General features: G+C 27.5%; 1 protein-coding gene and 1 pseudogene across 2 annotated transcripts; one reads left to right on the forward strand and one right to left on the reverse strand.

The window, feature by feature from the left end:
* Nucleotides 1-944: 944 nt before the first annotated feature.
* On the reverse strand, nt 945-20,018 carry LOC145180800 (glycerol-3-phosphate acyltransferase 1, mitochondrial-like). 2 transcript variants are annotated; one of them, XM_090082214.1, is made up of 22 exons: nt 19,769-20,018; nt 17,260-17,361; nt 16,291-16,373; nt 15,725-15,821; nt 15,453-15,542; nt 15,109-15,130; nt 11,812-11,839; nt 11,612-11,669; nt 11,208-11,310; nt 8,996-9,045; nt 8,752-8,802; nt 7,717-7,801; nt 4,797-4,935; nt 4,561-4,714; nt 4,357-4,390; nt 3,785-3,867; nt 3,622-3,681; nt 1,952-2,029; nt 1,669-1,785; nt 1,466-1,577; nt 1,301-1,372; nt 945-1,226 (listed from the first exon to the last, which is right to left on the reverse strand). In XM_090082214.1, the coding sequence occupies exons 1-22, from the start codon at nt 19,934-19,936 to the stop codon at nt 1,072-1,074; spliced, it is 1,941 nt and encodes a 646-aa protein (XP_089938340.1). In that variant the 5' UTR covers nt 19,937-20,018; the 3' UTR covers nt 945-1,071. The 2 variants fall into 2 exon arrangements, 1 of the variants encoding a protein (XP_089938340.1); XR_016450813.1 differs by having other exon boundaries at nt 981-1,226; nt 1,301-1,391.
* Nucleotides 12,554-13,473, forward strand: LOC149891218 (uncharacterized; annotated as a pseudogene).
* Nucleotides 20,019-20,293: the final 275 nt, after the last annotated feature.

Raw genomic sequence — 20,293 nt, forward strand, 5'->3', positions numbered from 1 at the left:
TTTTCTTTTTAAAAGATACTAAAATTATAAATAGGATTATCAACAGGTTTTAAAACTATAACTCAGATTTTAAATGCTTAAATCACAAGTCTAAAACAAGATGGATGGTTAAAACAGGGGGTAAATTATCGGCTAAGGGGGTTAATTTTAATTTGAAAGTACGGCACGGTCGAGATAAAATTGCAATAATTGAAAAACTTTCATAAAACTCAAAACAATGTTTTGAAAAAAACAATTCAATCAATTTACCAGAATTGCAGCTGATAGAAGATTTTTGGGCCGATAAAATTGTAAACTGCTAAAATTGATGAAATCTTTTTTTTTTTTTCTCCAAATTTTTTGTTACAATCATTGCCATGTGAACAGCCAGACCAGCTTCCCTTCAGGTACCCATTTAAATATAATGGGTACCTGAAGGAAAGTTAGTAAAAAGTAATTTGTAATGTCTTCGTTAATTTCTCATCATTATGATAATAAAAAAGATTTTTCCCAAAAAGATAAAAAGAGTTTCCCCAATATATCGCAGTTTGTTTCTATAAAGAATAATAAGTAATAATAATAAGTAGTAATAATAATAGTAATAATAAGTAGTAATAATAATAATAATAGTAATAATAATAATAATAATAATAATAATAATAATAATAATAATAATAATAATAATAATAATAGTAATAATAATAATAATAATAATAATAATAATAATAATAATAATAATAATAATAATAATAATAATAATAATAATAACAATAATAATACCAATAATAATACCAATAATAATAACAATAATAATGTATATATATGTGTATATATAATAATAATAATAATAATAATAATAATAATAATAATAATAATAATAATAATAATAATAATAATAATAATAATAATAATAATAATAATAATAATAATAATAATAATAATAATAATAATAATATTAACAACAATAATGTTTGTTGATTTATTGTCCAAGAATTTTAGACTTTTTTTTTAACAATATATCTTTAATTTTTTTCCCGTTTCTGGTCACTAAATTTTTTCAAACCACAGAAAAACTTTTTTCTTTCTATAAACTTATATTCTAAATTTAACTATAAGAAGTAAGAATTGAAGCAAGTCATGGGCGGGCGATTGAACAAACGTGTTGTCGTTACCGATATCATCAATAAACTCCTTTTCAAACAAATACTCTAAGCATTTTACAGTATACGTATAATCGATAACTTCACCTACACAAAGGAATCAATGTAAAAGACAAGAAGAACCGAAACTTCCAGCAGTAGGAAAGAAGCAAACCACTTACCGTTTGCAAAAAGTCCATCATTGAATCTTTGCTGACAACAAGTGAATATATCGTTAGAAGTAAAGTATTCATCTAAGGAAAATTTTAGGAACTGAAACAAAATTGCTGTTAAATTATTGCAAATCAAAAGTGCGTTTAACCTTTCTTTAGAGATTAACAACTAACCTGGTTTCTTTAGATGAACAAGACTGGTAATTAGATAAGCAATTTCAATAAAAGGAGCAGCGCATGCGCGCCAATAAGATATTATCTCGATGTTACTTTCGCTAGGTATGAACTGAAATGAAGAGTTTTTATATTTGAAATTTCAGTCTTTTTGTGAACCACAAAGGACTCTTTTTACATAAGACAATTTATTTACAACTTACTTCAAAAATTTGACCATATTCAGAATTAGCTCCTCCCCACACTTCCTCTTCTTCATCAATAAATCCTACTTTTAGATTCTCCGCCAGTTTCTTATGACGTTGATCTTCAAAAGTTTCCTCAAAAGTTAAAATCAAACTTTTATTGGAAATCAACAAAAATTTAATGAACAAAATCAAAAAAGTTAAATAAATGTATAAAAAATTTATCGCTGATAAAACATGCATTGCAGAAGAAGGAAAAAAAAAGGCAGGTAATAAGTTGCTAACAAAAAACTCAACCTACTTGAGGAGATGCTAGGACATCAATGGTTACAAACTTTTCAAGAGCATCTGTAATCATCGGCAAGAAAATGGAGAAAGGCTGTATAATTGCGAATTGCAAAAGAAAAAAAAAAAGAAAAAAGAAAAAGGAAAAAAATGAGAGAATACAATAAGATAAGAAAAAAAAAGCAGAAATACTTTCACTGTTAAAATTAAATCACATTTTATTGATCCTCATAACGTAAAAAGAGCATCCTGAGAACTCGAACTTAGATAATTTAATTTTGAAAAATTCACGCATAAATTTCAGGTATATGTGTTCACAAGTGGTTTAATTCTAAGATAGTGACTCGTATTTTAACAAATAACTTTGACAGCCGATAAATAGCTATATTTAGCTAAAAAAGCCTGTAAGCAACCAAGCATCCGTTAACATCTTGAGATTAATGAATACTTGGTAGCAAATAGAAGGAAGTTATGAAATCGAGAAATCAAGATGGTGAGCAAAAACTCTTATTCCAACAAAATTTAGCTTTCCCACCGTATTGTTATTTTCATTATTGTTATTTTGTTGTTGCTGTTATTATTATTTTTACCATTATTATTAGTATTGTTATTGTTATTGCTATTATGGTTATTATTGTTATTGTTATTATTATTATTATTTTTATTGTTGTTATTGTTATTGCTACTATTATTATTATTTTTATTGTTGTTATTGTTATTGCTACTATTATTATTATTATTATCATTATTATTATTATTATTATTATTATTATTATTATTATTATTATTATTATTATTATTATTATTATTATTATTATTATTATTATTTCAGGCATCAGTTCAGATGAGGCAATTTAGTAAAGCAAAGGATATTTCTTCGAAAATTCTATCCAGAACAAACAGTATAAAATTATAAATTAATGTTAGAAAATTTAACAGCCCTTGTTTGAATAATGCAGGTTAAATAAAAAATAAGATTAATGTATTGGAAGAGCAATACAATGGGTGATGCTTTTGTACAATAAAATAAGTTTCATTTTAGAAAATAATTTTCTGTGGAAGATGGTGATTGATTGACAGGTCTTTCTACTAACAGGTAAAATATGCACTGTATTAGATTTTGAATAAAAGATTTATCTATTACTACTTTACAACTATTGATGGAATAGTTGAAAGTGGATATGCTAGTAATCTTATAAAAGCAAATCTCCTGAAGAAATTCATAATTACATACTCACTTTATATTGAACCAATTTGATAAATAAATTTCAAACTGAATATAACATTCATTTTGAAATTTATTTGCCATAATGGTTCAATATAATGATTCTTGCAGATTGTTCTGGAATTTTTTCTACTTAATATAGTAGTGCTATGAACTTGTGAAGGAAAAAGCCAAAGTTTTTATGAACTCGTAAAGCCAAATTTTTTCTTTTAATTTCTATGTTAACATTTAAAGATATGCAATTATTGCCTTTTATCACAAATTAAACCACTTTTTATCACAAATTAAACCACTTTTTATCACAAATTAAACCACTTTTTATAACAAATTAAACCACTTTTTATCACAAATTAAACCACTTTTTATCACAAATTAAACCACTTTTTATCACAAATTAAACCACTTTTTATCACAAATTTATTTTACTACAAAATTATTTTAAACATTGATAAAATACTTACACAATGATAGTCAAACAAATATGAAAAAAGCTCTGCCAAGAATTCTGCATTTTCTAAAACCTACACACACAAAAAAGTTTTAAACCATTTTTGAACAAGATAATAGGATGAGAATAAAAAACATAAACAACAAAATAATGAACTAATTCTAAGAGAAATTGACCTGCTGACTCCTGAATGTTAATGGTCCTCCATTTCCTTGTAAAAGTTTGGATTCACCGCCAATTGTACAAACAATTGAACAAGCTAATAAAGAAAGAGAAAACTATCAGTGCCATGCATCATACCATTATACCATATATTTATACCATACAAAAAGGTTTAAAGATAAAGATAAAATATATGATAATATTTAGCCCTTTGTACTCTGGAGTTTTTTTATGTATGATATGCATGTAGCTCCAACATACTTGTTGTAATTTCAAGCAAAAATGGCAGACTTTAAACTAATAAAAAAAGATATTATGCTAATGGATATTTTAAATAACTAATACCCATTCGCATAATATCTTTTTTATAGTCGCCAACGAAATTACAAAGGAATTTATCATGTCAGCATATAGCCCTAACAGAGTGAAAAGTGCTAAAAGATTAAAAGTTCTTAGATATTTCGTTTAATTTAACTTGGTTTCCATAGAGCAAAGTTTTAAGGAAGAAATTGCCATGCTGATGTACTTAAATCAGCTATAGACAAACTGAATAGAAAAGACCACATCATATGTATTAAAAACTCACCTAGGATCACTTTTGGCATTAAGATTTGAAGTATCTTAAAATAAAACCAACTAAAAAATTTATTCTAAAGCTTAAGTTAAAAAAGTAAGTTTCTTTTTTAATTCACTGAATCAAATTAAAAAAAAAAACATTAAAATAAAGATCTATAAAACTGCAAGCTAAAAAGGTCAAATTATTAAAAAATAAAAATAAAAAAACTAACACCTTTAAAGAGTATTTAAATAAGGAGCATGCTTTTATAGGATCATGAAGAAATGGTGCAACAACACCGTTAATTACTGACACAAGTTGCTGAATGCATAGAATTTCTATTCCATGCATGGTAACAGACTCTGTGTCTCCAGAAAAACCCAAAAATCTAAAATGTTTGAGGAAAAAGGATGCACATTTTATTTCATCATAAAAAGAAAGAAAATAAAGATAAAGTACATCTGACTTACATATCCATTGATTTTAGTTCTTCTAAAATTTCGTCTAAAGTGCACACTAACTTTTCCTTTTTCACACCATCTCTATGCCGTACAAGAAGAGCAAAACTTAACAAATGGATGGGAAGAACCACACTTGCTTGAAGTAAATCTAAAAAATCAGGATTGCATGGTCTTATAGTTTAAACTAATATAAAAAAGCAAACTAATTATTTCAGATTTTAAACTATCTCATGTAAAGCCTAGATGCCTCCTAAAGCCAACCTGTTGTGACACTTAATTGCTTGTTGAAAGAAAAAGTTGAAAATTAGCTGCTCGCAAGATTTATATGATTTAACTATTACTACCCAAGTTCAATAGAAACCCTCTCAGATCTCATTAGATTCAAATTCATCTCATTGTTACCAAGTAGTTGGATAGAAAAGATTTGTCAGCCAAGAATAAGTTCAAAATGAATTTGATAATTTTTGTTCTGCCTCAACCTATTCAGAAGCAATTGCGCACACAAACAATATGATGCCACTAATTACCAGAATCTCAATGAAAAACTGAACAAAGATCTCCCCCACATTTCAATAACTAATTTGACTGTGATGTCAAATAAAATTTTACTGATTTTTATTAAAAATATGATTATAAATTTAAAAAATACTTTAGTTTAAAAATATTAAGTTTTACAATGGAAGCCAAAAGAACTGAAGTTTTAAAACTAATTCATAAAAGTTTTGTATATTGATGCATCTTTGTCTAAAAAGTACATAAGAATGTCTTTTTTTGTGAAACTTCTGTAATTGTATGAAAGAAATTTTATTTTTTTATATTTGTTACTGTTTCATCATTTTGAAGTAAAAGACAGACAAAAAAACGTGTTTTGTTCTTCTTTTTTTTTTGGTTGATCAAATTGTCAAAAAACTAATTTACAGGTTTCTTTTAGAATACTAATTAAAAACTTAAATAAAGGTTGTTTAAAATTGTTTTAGAATTTATTTAGACTGTATGGGCTCTTGGAAATATTGCCAGTGATAATAAGAAAGTACTACCAAAGATCAAAAAATATTTTGATCTTTGATATTATTTTCTTACGGATCAAACTTAGCCAGGAAGAAAATATCGCAGTAGTGATAAGGGTTTTTGGAACCAAAGTCAATGTTTTTAATCACAGCCACACAAGTTAATTTTTTTTTGTTTATTAAGTTCCGAAAATTTTTCAATATTAATTTCAATAATAAATTTATCTAAAATTTACCCAAACATTGAATCCAAATTTTACCCTTAGCACATTTTCTGAAGTTTTAAGTAGTGGTTGTTAGAAAACATCAAAGATGTTCAAAGAGTTTGAGCTTTAACATTTTCACAACAGTCAAAACCTAATTACAGGGATTCTATTTAGGTTTTGATGTGTTTTTAGTTGTGATTATAATTATGTTTTGTTTGATGTGTTTTTTATTGTGATAGTAATTATGTTTTACTTGATGTGCTTTTAATGGTGTAATTACAATCTTTTTAATGTGGAAAAATCAATTGTAAACATTACACAAACTTTAACATTTTTAACAAACTGAAAAAAGATTTTATTTCACACAACTAATTTCTCATCATTTACTTCAGTTTCTTTTGTGGAAATTATCACACTGATCTGCACTTAGGTTAGGAAAGGTATTAGTGTCACTGAAGGAAGCAAGATAATTTGTGATATCATTCCAGAGGAAGTACAGGGTGCGGCAGCCATTCATAGACTAAGTTTTGGGTAGGTTTTTTTGATGTAAATAAAATACTTCTGCAATTTTTTTTTTGTTGGTTAATGTTCAATGAACATCTTAGATTTGAATGAAATTGTGAAAAAAAAAAAATTTTAGTTTAAAAATATTAAAAGTTTTACAATGGAAGCCAAAAGAACTGAAGTTTTAAAACTAATTCATGCGGGTTTGCCTGCACATTAAGTAATTTGCATTTCACTAAAGTCATCAATTACCATGCTTGGAACTCAATATCAAGAGACTATATAATCAGCACCTGCCAGTCCTTCCATCTTTGAAGCTAAGGAGATGTATTTTTTTTTAGTTAATTAACACTTTTGCTTTTAGAATATAAAGAGATTGCTGCGGCCACCTACGGTATAGGGAGTTATTAAAGAAATACAAACATCAGTGAATCTATAAAAACCTTGTTTTCCTCCATTTTTTAACAATAATTCATTATATCAAAATATATGAAAATGGCAGAAAAAAGGTTTTATGGACTCATTGACATTTGTATTTCTTGAATTTGAGTTTTTTATTTGTATAACTTGTTTTAGTATATCAAATATAGTTTTAAATAACATAGTTTTGTCATCATATGCTACAACCAAGTAAACTTGAATATCGAGGAGAGTTTTAATTTTTGCAAGATTCGAATATCTATTAAAAAACAAGTGAATACTGAGTTGCGAAATAATGAAATTTCGAATAAAATTTGTTACACCTCCATCCTTATTTTAAAATCAAAATTATTAAAAAGCTTGAGACTTTTGACCTGTTCTAACAAAAAGTTATAATGACCACCCAGCTACTAAGTAATGGATGAAGTCCACAATCATGCTGCCTCTCAAGGTCTCATTCAAGACATCAATGATTTAATTCAGAGTGTTATAACACAAGTTAAAAGCAAATACCAGAATTTTAATATTAGTACTCCTAAAACTGCTTTTCAAACATAAACTGAATATGTAGTATTTTAGACCACCTGAGAAAAACTGAGTAAGCTATGTTAATTCTTTAATAATTCACACAAAATTCAATCTTTACAAAAGTTAATCAAAGATTAATGGTAAAGGAATAAAGGTACACAAATTTTAAAGTGAGAGAAAAATTGATAAGGGTTCTCATTCCAAATTTCTTAATATTAAAAAAACTTTATTTAGTAACAAAACAAAAAAACAAAAAAATGTCACCATAGTTTAAGTGCCGATTGATTAGATTATTTTCTTCATCTTTTAAATCATGATCATTTATAGCATGAGCATGCTCTAGCAGTGACTAGAAATTACACATACTTTAAAAAACTTACACATACAAAAAAATTTCACGAAAAGCAAAGTTTGAACCTTAGTGTCCCATAACCCACTACAAAAACTAAGCCTATGTTATAGGGAAAAAAACATATTTCTGGTGAAACAATCACATTTTATCTTCATTTTCATTTGTTAGGGTTTTTATATAACAAGTAAAATAAATATGTTGTCTATTTTAGATTTTGTGAAACGAATACACTGGCTCACATAGAGCTTGTTTCCTGTTATCATTTAACAAACAACTGTGCTGTATCTGTTATTCACAAGTTCAATACGGAAAACAATAATCTATGCAAGGCCCTATCTACTGTTAGAGTGCTGCTTAATCTAGTACATAAATTCGAAGAGAAAAGATCAATGGGAGATAAGCCTATAACTGGGCAACAATCATTAAGCAACAACAGGATTGATACCGTGAAAGAAGCTGTTAATGAAATCGGTGCAAGTAAAGAATGGGGTGTTTCATCAATATGAATGGTGTCATGTGACTAATATTCCTAAAACATCTGTGCATTCTATGTTACAAAAGATATTGTTGTATCAAAAATTTTGCGCTGCCTAGCAGATAACTACTGACAATATTAGACCAATACTTCTACCTTTTATTGATTGGCTTCAATTAATACTGGAAAGTGTTGGCAGCCATATTGAATGATACTCAAAAATCCCATTCCTATGATGTTTATTATTCAGATTTGTTTGATTAAATATTATGAAAAATAAAATAGCTTTTTTTTTTGTAGTGACTAATGGGACACATTATATATCTACATAATTGTAATATTGTAAATTTGATACAATACCAACAATCATAATACTGCAACAAGTAGTGACATTCATGATAAATTTTATACACATACTATATTTAAATAGTATGACGTCAAACACTTAAGATTGTAAACAAATAAAACTTACCTTTAAATAAACAGGTAAGGATAGACTTAAATATGTGAGACCATTGTTTTGCTAAAACAAAGAGAAAGCAACTTGTAATTATTTATATGGAACTGGTAAATAATTTAAAAAATTGATTTAATAACTTTAAACTAAAACACAAAGACGTTTTTTGCATAAAGATGCCAATAAAAATTTTTATCTGTTCCTTGAGAAAAGCAATTTAAAATTAAGAGAGAAATTCTAATAATAAACTTTTTCATACACTTTCAGTGGAACAGGCTACTGGCACAATCAAAGTGTCAGAATTGCATCCTGAAAAAATAAAAAAAATCATTATCAAAACTTTAATAATTTCTCCCAAAATGAATATGAAAGTATGAAGTATGAAAAAGAATGATAAAGTTCTTATTCAATGAAACTGCAAAACAACAACTTTTTCTACAAACCCAAAAGTTATGCAACTTAAATATAATTTTAGTAGTGTAAAACTATTTTTGATATCTCTTTAAATCTGCTTCTTAAACTTACTCCACCAGTTCTTTTTACATGCAAAAAGTCTGATTTATTTTTCAACCTCCACCATCCACCATATTTTTTCTATAATTAGAAGTGGTTTTCAAGGTGGAAGTCTCTCATTTACAATTTTAAGAAATTTTCTAATTAAGTTCAATCAAACATTCAGATATCTAAAACTTATTGAACACAGTGGAACTCATAAAATTAATTTTTACCTTGAGCATTTTTTTATAAAGATAAAGAAAGCAAGCCAGAAAAACGATGCTAACAAACTAATACTTTGATTATTCGTATAAACTTGCATAAAAATTTAAAAGGAAAAAAAAAATTTTTTTTTTAAATAAAAATAACTCTGATACTAGAAAACTGAAAATTTAAAACTAATAATAGGGTAAATTTCCTTGTAAAAAAAAGTAAAATATAATAAATATTATTTTACTATTATGAATACTAAAGTGAGCAAAGCTCTATTAATATTTCATAAAAAGTCTCTTTAAATGTATATCTAATAATCTACAACTAAAAAGGTATCATTTTCAACTTCAAACTATTGTTTTAATACTATAACAATATTATACCTCAGTAATGTAAACCACATTTTTGTATATTAAGAAATTTTGTGTCAAATTTTATAAAAACCTCATGCACTGAAAAATTACTTTGATTGTTGAATATAAGCTTGCATCTAGTTTTGACACCCATTCTAAAATTGTTACAAAGATATTTTTAAATAGATCATAAACTGATGCAACATTTAGAGGACAATTATTAAAGCCACATTTTGCAAAAAAAAACTGATTACTGAAATCAAACTTTGTCTTCATTAAAGTTTTCTTTTTGTGTGGTACAATAAAAAAATATAACGAAAGGAATTGCAAGCATAAATATTATTTTATGTATATGCCTGGTATGTTAATTGTACCAACTCCACAAATATTCAGATATTAGCTAATGTTTTAAGCTTATAAGCAAAATTATACATGCTGTAATTCTTTTAGCATAGAATTTTGTAATGAAATAGAATTTTAAAATATATTTGCTAAATTTATAGCATTTGATGAGCAATTAGATTTTTAAAGTATTTTAAATGTAATGCATTGGTTTCAATTGATCACAAGGTAGAAGTTTATATAACTAAAATGCAAATATATTAGTAGATGCAAAGAACTATTCGTTTATAACCAGAAATTTGATTTTTATGTGAAATAAATTTAAGTTTTCACATTTAATCAAAAGTTTTTTTCCTTTAATAGAATAAAATGAAATTGTGGGTACTTAATAAAAAATAACTTCAAACATTTTTATTGTTTATACAAGGAAACTCTTGTACAAGGAATTTCTTGTAGATATTTTGCTCTTTTTATGTAACAGTTCTTCCACGTTCAAGAATAAAATGTAATCATAAACCAGGCAACTCAATACTCTTTCTTTTGGCAAGCTGTCTGAAAATTGCATAAGCATAACAGAGACTAATACAGATTCAGATAAGAATCAAACAGTTTAACTAAGCTGAGAGTAAATTTTGGTGTCTTCAGCCATGGTATCATTTAAGATTGAATGTTTGATTAGTTGCCTTGTTAAAAAGCTTTTGGATATATCAGTCAAGGATAATGAAAGTCAGGGAAGACCCCATGGATTTGGACAGTACTAGGGATAGTTATCTTTATGATGATGATACCAACTGGAATATTTACTCAAGATTAATGGTATTTAAAGGATTAAACAACATTCTTTAAAAAAGCCCTAGATGCTATATGCAACTTTCTGTATTTCAATACCTTGCTATATGTAACTTTCTGTGGGCCAAATTAGAAGTAGACTAACAATTAGTTGTTTAATGAAACAAAAAAAGCCAGACCAGAAAAACTTTAAAAAATGACAGAATTTTTTCTAACTTTGATTTTGTAAGATAACCTAGTAACTTTTTTTAAGTTTCTGCAAAAAGACACACAGCATACCTCGTTTTCTCAGTTCATTTAGCAGCAAGTTTAAGATGCTTGACAGAGAGGTAGACTTTGGAAGAACAAAACTTTTATTACTGTCATAAAGTGAACACACTTTCTAAAAAAATTTAATGAAAATTCAATGAACAACACAATTGTAAATGAACTCAATTCAAGATTTGAAAAACAATTCAGTGACTGTTGACCTGTCAAAAATCTAAATATTTATCCATCTAGAGATTCAAAAGTAAGAAATTCAGGGGTAAACCAAACAAAGTAATTGTATAAGTTATTTATTATCTAACAACATTTGTAGAAAATCAAATTGAAAATTCTTCATTTAAGTCATATCAAAATCAAAGAAATAATAATCAGTTTGTTTAAAAGCTTTCAATAACTCATAATTAAAAAAGAAATACCTCTAAAATATCTGTGGGTTCCTTCATAAATACAAAACCAATTTTTTCCATTAAATATCTAAAAACATAATTTTAATTCAGATTTTTTCTTTCTTAAAATGAAAAATGATCCACTTACAAATTGGTGTGCACTTTATAAGAAAACAAGCTATGACAAAAACTATAATAAATTTTTGAAGCAATATTTAAATAAAAATTACCTCAATAAAGAAGATGAAACAAACTTCTCTAGAAAAAAAATTAAACATTGAAATAAATGCAACTCAATATAACATATAGACAGTGGCAGAGTATGTGGGGAGCAGCAAAAGGAGTGATAGTAAACTTAGCTCTTAACAATTGAGCCAGAATTAAAAAAATTGCCAAAATTAAAGTTACCCAAGAAGTATTTACATTATTCTCTAAAATCTTTTAAATATTTTTGTGAACCACTTAATCAATTTTGTTAATTTTTTTTTGCTTTAAAGCAAATTTATCTCCCTTTCAAATAATACACCAGTAGTTTAAAAAAAGTCTATTGTAAACAAATAAAATATGTTGACAACTGGAAGTAAAAATATTTTGAATGAGTAGCTTAAGAATATTAAAGTTCCAATTAATTTGCTAGCAAAAAGTTCAAGAAAAAACCGTCAGTCATATCATTAAATTGTAGAGTGAAGTTCATGGAATGGGAAGAATATCAGTAAACCAACAATAAGGTATGTCAAGTTTAAAACCTGATCAAAAAGTGTTCAGTGGGATTGATGCAAATCCAGAGTACTTTGGTTGGGATATTGAAAAAAAAAGGTGTTCCAAAATTGATAATCCAAGAAGTTAAAAAGAAATGGCTTTCAAGACTTAGAAAAGAGAGGAAGGAAGCAGAAATTCCTTAGAAGATCCCAATAGCATTTCAGCCAAGGCAAAAAAAGCCAAACCAAAACCAAAGGTACATTACAATGGATGATGAAACCTACTTCAAACTTGACTGTTCTGTTCTTGACTGAACTTACTCTTATGTACTTTTGTCCTGGAATGGTTTTCCAAATTTGAGCTCCAAGCTGTGTTTCTTCATGACATAGACTATATACTATCTGAAGGTTCAGATATTGAGCACACAGCTGCCCTATGATTAGACTTTACCTCAAAAGAAATAGTTGAAGGTAATGGCAGAGTTTGTCTCTGTTTTTAACTCTGTCTGGTTTTTGAGAACTGTGTTGCCCTCAGCTGCACCTTTCCAGGATATAAAAGCCTACTATCAAATGGTGCAATACAAAAAATAAACTGAGAACCGTGACTCTGGTTCAAAGAGAATTTTAAATGCAATTGAGAGCACCCTGATGTCAATAGAGAAGCACTTCTGGAACCTAGATAAGATGTTGGTTCCACTAGCCCTCCTAGACCCTGGTCTTCATGATGTAGATCAAGAGAAAATTGCAAAAATATTATTCTCCAAACAAGTTCCTGAACTTCAACATTCAGAAAAGTCAAATGTGTTCAAAGATCTGCACTTTAAACAAGAAACACCACCAGGTTTTGCTCAATTGATTGGAGAGAACACTTGGTTTATCTTCACTTTACTGAACCTGAGCAAAATGGAGGACAAACTTTGGTCAAACACTCTGATTTCTCTGTGGTGCTTTGTTGAACAATTCAAAAGGTTTTTTAGCTTTTTCAATAAACTTAGAGTTGTTGATGACAGCTTTGAAAGGGCTATAAAGCTAGTTTCAGAACTTGTAAACAACTTTCCCAATGAGGAGGATTGGCAGGAACTATTAATCTCTGTGCAGCAAAGATGAGATTAGCTCTGTGGGGCAACAACAAAGGAGCAGTCCCTCTCTTCTAAACACATCTTACTAATGTTCTCCTTATCTATACTATTTTAACCCAGTTATTAATATTAGGTAGAGGGCGAAATGAAATATGGATGTATTTATTCAGTATAATTGGCAGAAAGTGATTAAAAAAACAAAATTTGCCTAAAAATGATGTATTACTCTGTATAACTGAAATTAATTTTTTTCTACTTGGGTCAAATTCTATAAGTAACTAATATACCTAACCATTTCTAACATTTTAAAGCTTCATACAGAAAGGAAAGCTTGCCCTACCCTAAGTAGAGGGAATGAGGGTAAATGTCATATTTATTACTATATATAACTGAGATGAATTTGATTTTCTATTTACATCAAATTATATAATTCAAAAATAGGCCTAAGTAACTAATAAACCTAACCATTTCTAACATTTTAAAGCTTCATACAGAAAAGAGAGCTTGCCCTACCCTAAGTAGAGGGTAATGCTTCATCCTTACATTGGTTTTAATAATTTAATTTCAAAATCTAACTTAAAACAAATTATAAATTTGGTCAAATTATCAACTTACAAGCTAATGAAGTTATAGGTAAGAAAGTCCTTAAGCTAAATTACAGCATCTTTCAAAAATATAAGGTCACATTACTTAGTGACTACTTAAATTATTTCCATGCTTTTTAAACAAATAAAAAAAAAAAAAAAAAGAAGGGAGATTTTTTAAAAAACTTTTAAAAAATCAAAATAAAAAAATAAAAACCAAAATAAATAAAAAAATAATCCAAAAAATGTTATTTTGGTACCAAAATCAATGAAAAAAGAGAATCAGGTCAAAAAACCATAAAAAATCATTAAAAAAAAGTGTCACAAATATAAGGTCAGTTAATTAAACTTAATAACTCTTGAATTAATTATACAAGAATCCTGAAAATTTGTACTTGCTTTGACCAATATAAATTAAAAATAAATTTGAAAAAAAAAATCTATTTCTAACCAGTATTTCAAGATATATTTTAGTTGGTAAAATCTTGGCACACCAGAAAAATGGGCAGAAAATCAGAATTACAAAAAGTCAAATGACAAATAGTCTATCCAAATATATCCACCCAAAGATAATACAAAAAGTCAACAAGAAATAGCAAGAATATGTAGTTTTTCACTATGCTATGTACAAAGAACTTCAATACAATAATCTTTGATTTGAATTCTAGAGATCAAAGATTATTGTATCGAAATTCTTCCTGTAAAAGAAGATCCTAAAATTAGCTAACGAGAACTGTCAGCAGAGTTTAGCAATATGGCTGCTTATGTTAGTATTAATTACAGCACAGTTAGAAGGTGTCTTAACAAAAAAGGTATTGACTGATATATTGCTGCCAGAAACATGCTCTTAAGGGTGAAAAATAGGACTAAAAGATGAAAGTAATGTAAGGAAAGACTTCGCTAGTCAGTAGAAGATTGGTCTAAGGTCATTTTTAGTGATGAATCAAGTTTTGAGGTGGTTAATCGTAAATCAAGATTTATCATTAAAAGATTTAACTTCATAGAAATATAAGGATACATTTTGCATATACTAGCAACTCAATAAAAGGCAACATATTATTTTTAAAAATTATTGAAATAATTTAAGTGATTGCTAAAAAATCTTAGTGATCTTATATTTTTGAAAGCCACTGCATTACAAATTCAAAATAAATTAAAAAACAAACCATCTACAAACACAGTTGGAACCTAAAGATAAAAAAGAATATTTTTAGTGGAGAGAATATTTTTACTTGAAAGAATAATTTTAGAGGAGAGAAGAGTTTTATTGGAAAAAAGACTTTTAATGAAGTGAAGAGATTTATGGACTTTGCTTTTTAGAGTTATGCAAAATCCCTGACAGAATGTCATGTACTGCATAACCCCATGCAATTAGATATTCATATAATACAAAGTTAATTACAATACGGATACATATATAACACATTAGAGGGGAAATTTAGGTTGAAAATATTAACAATTTGCAGTGAACTTTATTGTTCAACAAGTTTCTATTATATGTTTATTTTACCTCATCTTGGATTGCTGTGATGTAAATAAAAACAAAAATAGCTTGCAACAAAGAGTACCCATCATATATGAATATGAGGGAATGTCTGTTCTAAACAAATCAACATGTTTTAAACATAAAACAAATCAACATGTTTTAAACATAAATCAAATCAACTTACTAACATATCTATAAATACTTATAATATGGTATAGGTATATTAAAATCTGTTAAACTATATATTTAGAATGCAACAGATGCAAAAATAAAACAAAGATTTAGAAAGTACCCACTTGTTTAATTTGCTGGAGAACTACTTGATCTTTTGATTGGAAACAAACTGTTGAACTAAGTTTTATAAATAACTGATAGAACCAGCATTTTGTAAACCTGAAAGGAAAATTAAATAAAAAAATTATTTAAAAATGTATGTATGTATAATGAATGTTTTGCTGTTGAGCTTTTGTTCTTAGTTGACTGCCCTTTATGAGTTGTCAATAACCATATTTAGAACTTTGATAGCCTCTTTAAACTCCAGTTAAAATTTTTTGAAATGGCAAAACTTTTGAAGGGTCTTCAACCCTTGAGTCTCAGTGTTTCTATACTTTATCATGTCAAATATAAGCCATAATGTTTTCCTTACTAAGGGAACAAAACTTCAATTTTGCAGATATAGAAAGGAACATGAAAATTTTATTGTTACAAATAATCTAATTTCTTTTCTTTTTTTTTTTTAACAAAGCTGGTCTCCTAATAATTTTCCTACAAAACCTTCAACCTAAATGTAAATACATATACAGTTATTACATTCACATTCACTTTGTAGTATAAAGTATAGTAGAATAAACAAACAGCATACCACTTGTTCTTTGAGATGAATCTGTATAAATCAATAGTTTGACTTTGATTTGAGTCCTTGATTTTAATGGTTTTGATAACATTCTTAAAAATAAATAACATTTATTAAAAAAACACTGGTCAAAAAAATATCACTATAAGTTAATAACTTATTCTTATAGCATTTTTCTTGCTGATGTAAAATACATACTCAGAATTTTGTCACCAAGATATATGAGAAAATTCTACTAATTTTTATAAGTTCTTTAATTGGAGTCTCAAAAATTTCTTTTTTATATTTTTACTTTGCTGATTTATTTAAACCTGCCCCATCATAATTCATGCCTTTTACAAGGTTTTTAATGGCACCCAATTTGAAATGGAGGGAGGTAAAAAGACATATTTTGAATGTAACAATGGGTGATGAGGTATATTTTTTACCAGGAACATAAATGCAACTTTTAACTATAAAATGAAAATCTCTTCCAAGGCAGTTTCCAGTACCAGATAAAAAAATTTGAATGCTTATGAGAAGTACAACTTTTGAGTTCTCGGATATCTGCCACATAAGCTCATTATATTCATCTAGAACAAATTTCACGGCTTTATAAGTTTCCTGTATATGGACTGATTGTGAAATCAAAATTGATAGTATACTTTGAGTACAGCTTTGATAGTTTTGACAAATATATAAATAAATGCCTATCCATTGAATGTTATTAGTAACCAAATATTGAGATTAACCATTTTCTATTGCTGCAGTAAGATAAATTCCATGACAAAGAAAAGAAGATTGTCAATTCTTTTGAATACAGAATGCTTTAACTTGTATTTTCAATCAAAAATTTTCATTCTTGTAATGTAGAAGCCAGGATTTCTACAGAAAATTCATTCTCCTTATAATTTAATATGACATGGTTAACATGGCATGTCTGACAAGAACTAAACTTAGCAAACTATTTAAAAAAAAGACTGTAAAGTTAGAAAATACCTGACAAAATTTGCATGAAGACATTTGATATACTTGGAAAAATGTTTGCAAAGATGGAGGTAGTATGCTGAATTTCCTTGGATGAATATTTCTTAAAGTCTCCTAAAAAAGTTAGCTTAAAAAAATATATTTATCTAATAAGTAAATATACAGCATACTTTAAAGCTAGAAAATACCAAATCAATAGAACTTTTCTTAACTAAGCATAAAAATCATTTTCTGATTCTGATCAAGCTAGGAGAAAGTTTGAAGATTACAAAAACTATAACAAAAATCTATTACATAAAACATTCCTATTATATAAACATTGCTAAACAAGAAAAAAAATTTATGTAATAGAAAAATGACTTTAGCTAGAGCTAAAGGTGTACTTTTGTAAACATTCTTTTTTGCATAGCAAATTATAAAAGATTATTTTTTAATTAAAAAAATTGATATATATATTATTTTTCAAACAAATTACTCTAACCTAATAAGGAAGCTATATTTATTAAACAACTTATCTACACTGTCTAATTGAATTCTTTTATTCCTAGGCCATGTGTGCACATATTCTTTCATCACATTTTGAAAATGTCACAAGAATGAAGTGTGCTCTTAATAATGGTGATAATTCACTGGTGTTCTTTAGTACAACACATAGCTATTGAGAATGGTGCTAGCAAAAAAGGTAAGGGCAACATTTATGACCACTTGATGGTCTTTTACTCAGCATCATCCTAATCTAGGTAATGCTCAAGATTTGGGCAATTGGAGAGGAAAATCAAATTTGGCTTTATATATAATCCCCTTCCTATTCTTCACTTCAATGATGCCTGCTTTGACAGCAGTAGATAGTAAAATGTTTTTTTTTTTTACCATCTTAGTATGTCAAATGTAGCAGGGGAGTTTCCTCTTCTCTCAAACCATTTGTATGAAAACAAATCAAAGAAGAGGGCAGCAGATGTAAGTTAACTAGGCCCAAAGGATGACCATAGTGTAGCAGATCAACATCATCATTTAAGTAGATTTTTTTCCATACTAAATCCAGGTGTGGCCCACCTAATTCAAGAAATTGGTTCGGTCAAAAAGTATTTTTAGTTATGTTGAATCCACTTATCAGCATTTGTTACTCTCAATGACAATATGACCCAAAAGCTCTGTAAAAAAAAAAAAAAGGTAAAGTAGTCAATGGGACTAGAATCTGGTAAAGGTGCATGTTTTGGGACTGTTACTGCAGTAAAGAGAACAGCATAAGCCCAGGATTATCTGCAAAGACAGTCAAGACATGTGGTTTCTATGACCTCATTATGAATATCTGTAGCAGAATCTATAAAAAAAACCCATAAAAGAAATATGTATAGTGATAAATAGAGATGTTTAGCAATATGATTACCAAATAACATTTAGTTTAGCTTTATTAAATGAGCTATTAGTGCTTCTATATGTTGACTCTTTACTAAAGGGATTTTTCAATTTCCATCTTCAGTCCAAACTCTTAATTGTTACTCTTTGTGACTGTAAATTACACTAGAATGACTCCAAGTCTGTAACCATCTGGTCAATAACCAGGTACCTGGGAAGCCATTTCAGTTTCTAAGGTAGAATTTTTTAACTTGTTAGAAATTGTTATAAGTAAAGAAAAAAAGTTTCTCACTTTCACAATAAGTTTTGTACATTATAGTTTTATTTTTTCACTACACAGTAGTTGGGTACCCAAGTATCCGGTTATTGAACAAATGGTGAAAGTTTGGCTTTTGACCAGACAGTTAAAATAACAGAAAAACATCTAAAAAAAGAAATTAGTACTAATTAGTAATTTCCATAACAGGTTTCTTGGGAATGCAGGTCATAGTTTTGAAATCCAGTAAATTAGGCCATGATTGTGGCTCTATGTAAACTATAGGAAAGCCATGATAGTGAATTGCTGTGCTATAAGTGTTAAAACTAACGTCAACTTTTATTTTTGAAACAATGTTTAAACAGAATAAGTTCTAATTATAAAAGAAATACTGTTGTCTAAAAATACTGAAAACATACATATCCTATATTTTGTTATTTTATAACCTGCAGCAAGAGAAGGAGGCACAAAAGTGGTCTTTATCCTTCAGTCTAGCTTTAGATAAAACTTTGTAAATTGTAAAGATAATATTCTTTTCTTGGTTACACTTCATAATAGCTTCAAATTATTTAGCTTTTTTAAAAAGCCCTAAAAATCAAACTTGGGTCAATTACTTTAAGCAGACTTGAGTAAATTACAATTTTAATTGTAATTTAATTACTATTAAATACATTTTTCATTATAAATAATTCTATTACATTTACTAGTAACTGTACTTTATAAAATACAATAACAATTACAATTAATTCATAAGAATGTATTTAATTATAATTAAATTACAATTACAATTGTAATTGACCCAAATCTGCTACAAATAAACATTTGTATGAATGTATATTAAAGCTCTGATAATAATAAAGATCAATAACGATTCCTAACCACAATCAAAATATATCACTGTTTACTAACTTTTTGAACGTTTTTTCTCCTTTTACGATGTGACTGATTTAATGGAAATAAAGATTTTTGTCTGTACCATAATGAATCATCAGTTTTTTCAAAGTTTGTACCAGAATCTTGCTGATACACCCCCCACTTTTCCAAAACATCTTCGATCGAAAAGACTAATGGATCCATTGTTATTTATAGCCCTTGATATCATTTACTTATATTAGTTAAAATTTTTTTAAAGAACTCTAAAAAAATACCTTTAAAATACCAGAACTATATAAAAAATAAATAAAAATTTTCTTTAGAATTTTTTTTTTCGTTTCCCATGTGGAAGTTATTTATTTTTATTGAACTTATTACAGAGCGGTCCGCATTACGGAGCATGAAAGTTTATATAAAGGTTGAAACGCATGAAACGAATTTCAAATTTGAAGTCGTATTTCAAGCCTGAAGTGTGATTTTGAGCCAACGCATTAAGCGAACTTTAACGTAATTCAGACTTGAAAAGCGTTAAAAACTTACCTTTTTTCAAGTCTGACTTCA

This window comes from Hydra viridissima, unplaced genomic scaffold (genome assembly GCF_058129835.1).
Source record: "Hydra viridissima isolate aposymbiotic clone 2 unplaced genomic scaffold, HvirCarnegie_v1 scaffold_3, whole genome shotgun sequence".
Classification (NCBI taxonomy): Eukaryota; Metazoa; Cnidaria; class Hydrozoa; order Anthoathecata; family Hydridae; genus Hydra; species Hydra viridissima.

Bases quoted from the DNA above. Each gene is read 5' to 3' on its own strand.
- LOC145180800 (XM_090082214.1), bottom strand. From the start codon at position 19,936: ATGGATCCATTAGTCTTTTCGATCGAAGATGTTTTGGAAAAGTGGGGG. The intron at 11,670-11,811 runs GTAATTTTTATT...TTATGTTTTTAG, and splicing joins GTTTCATCTTCTTTATTGAG to ATATTTAATGGAAAAAATTG. The intron at 4,391-4,560 runs GTGTTAGTTTTT...TTTTATTTTAAG, and splicing joins TATTTAAATACTCTTTAAAG to ATACTTCAAATCTTAATGCC.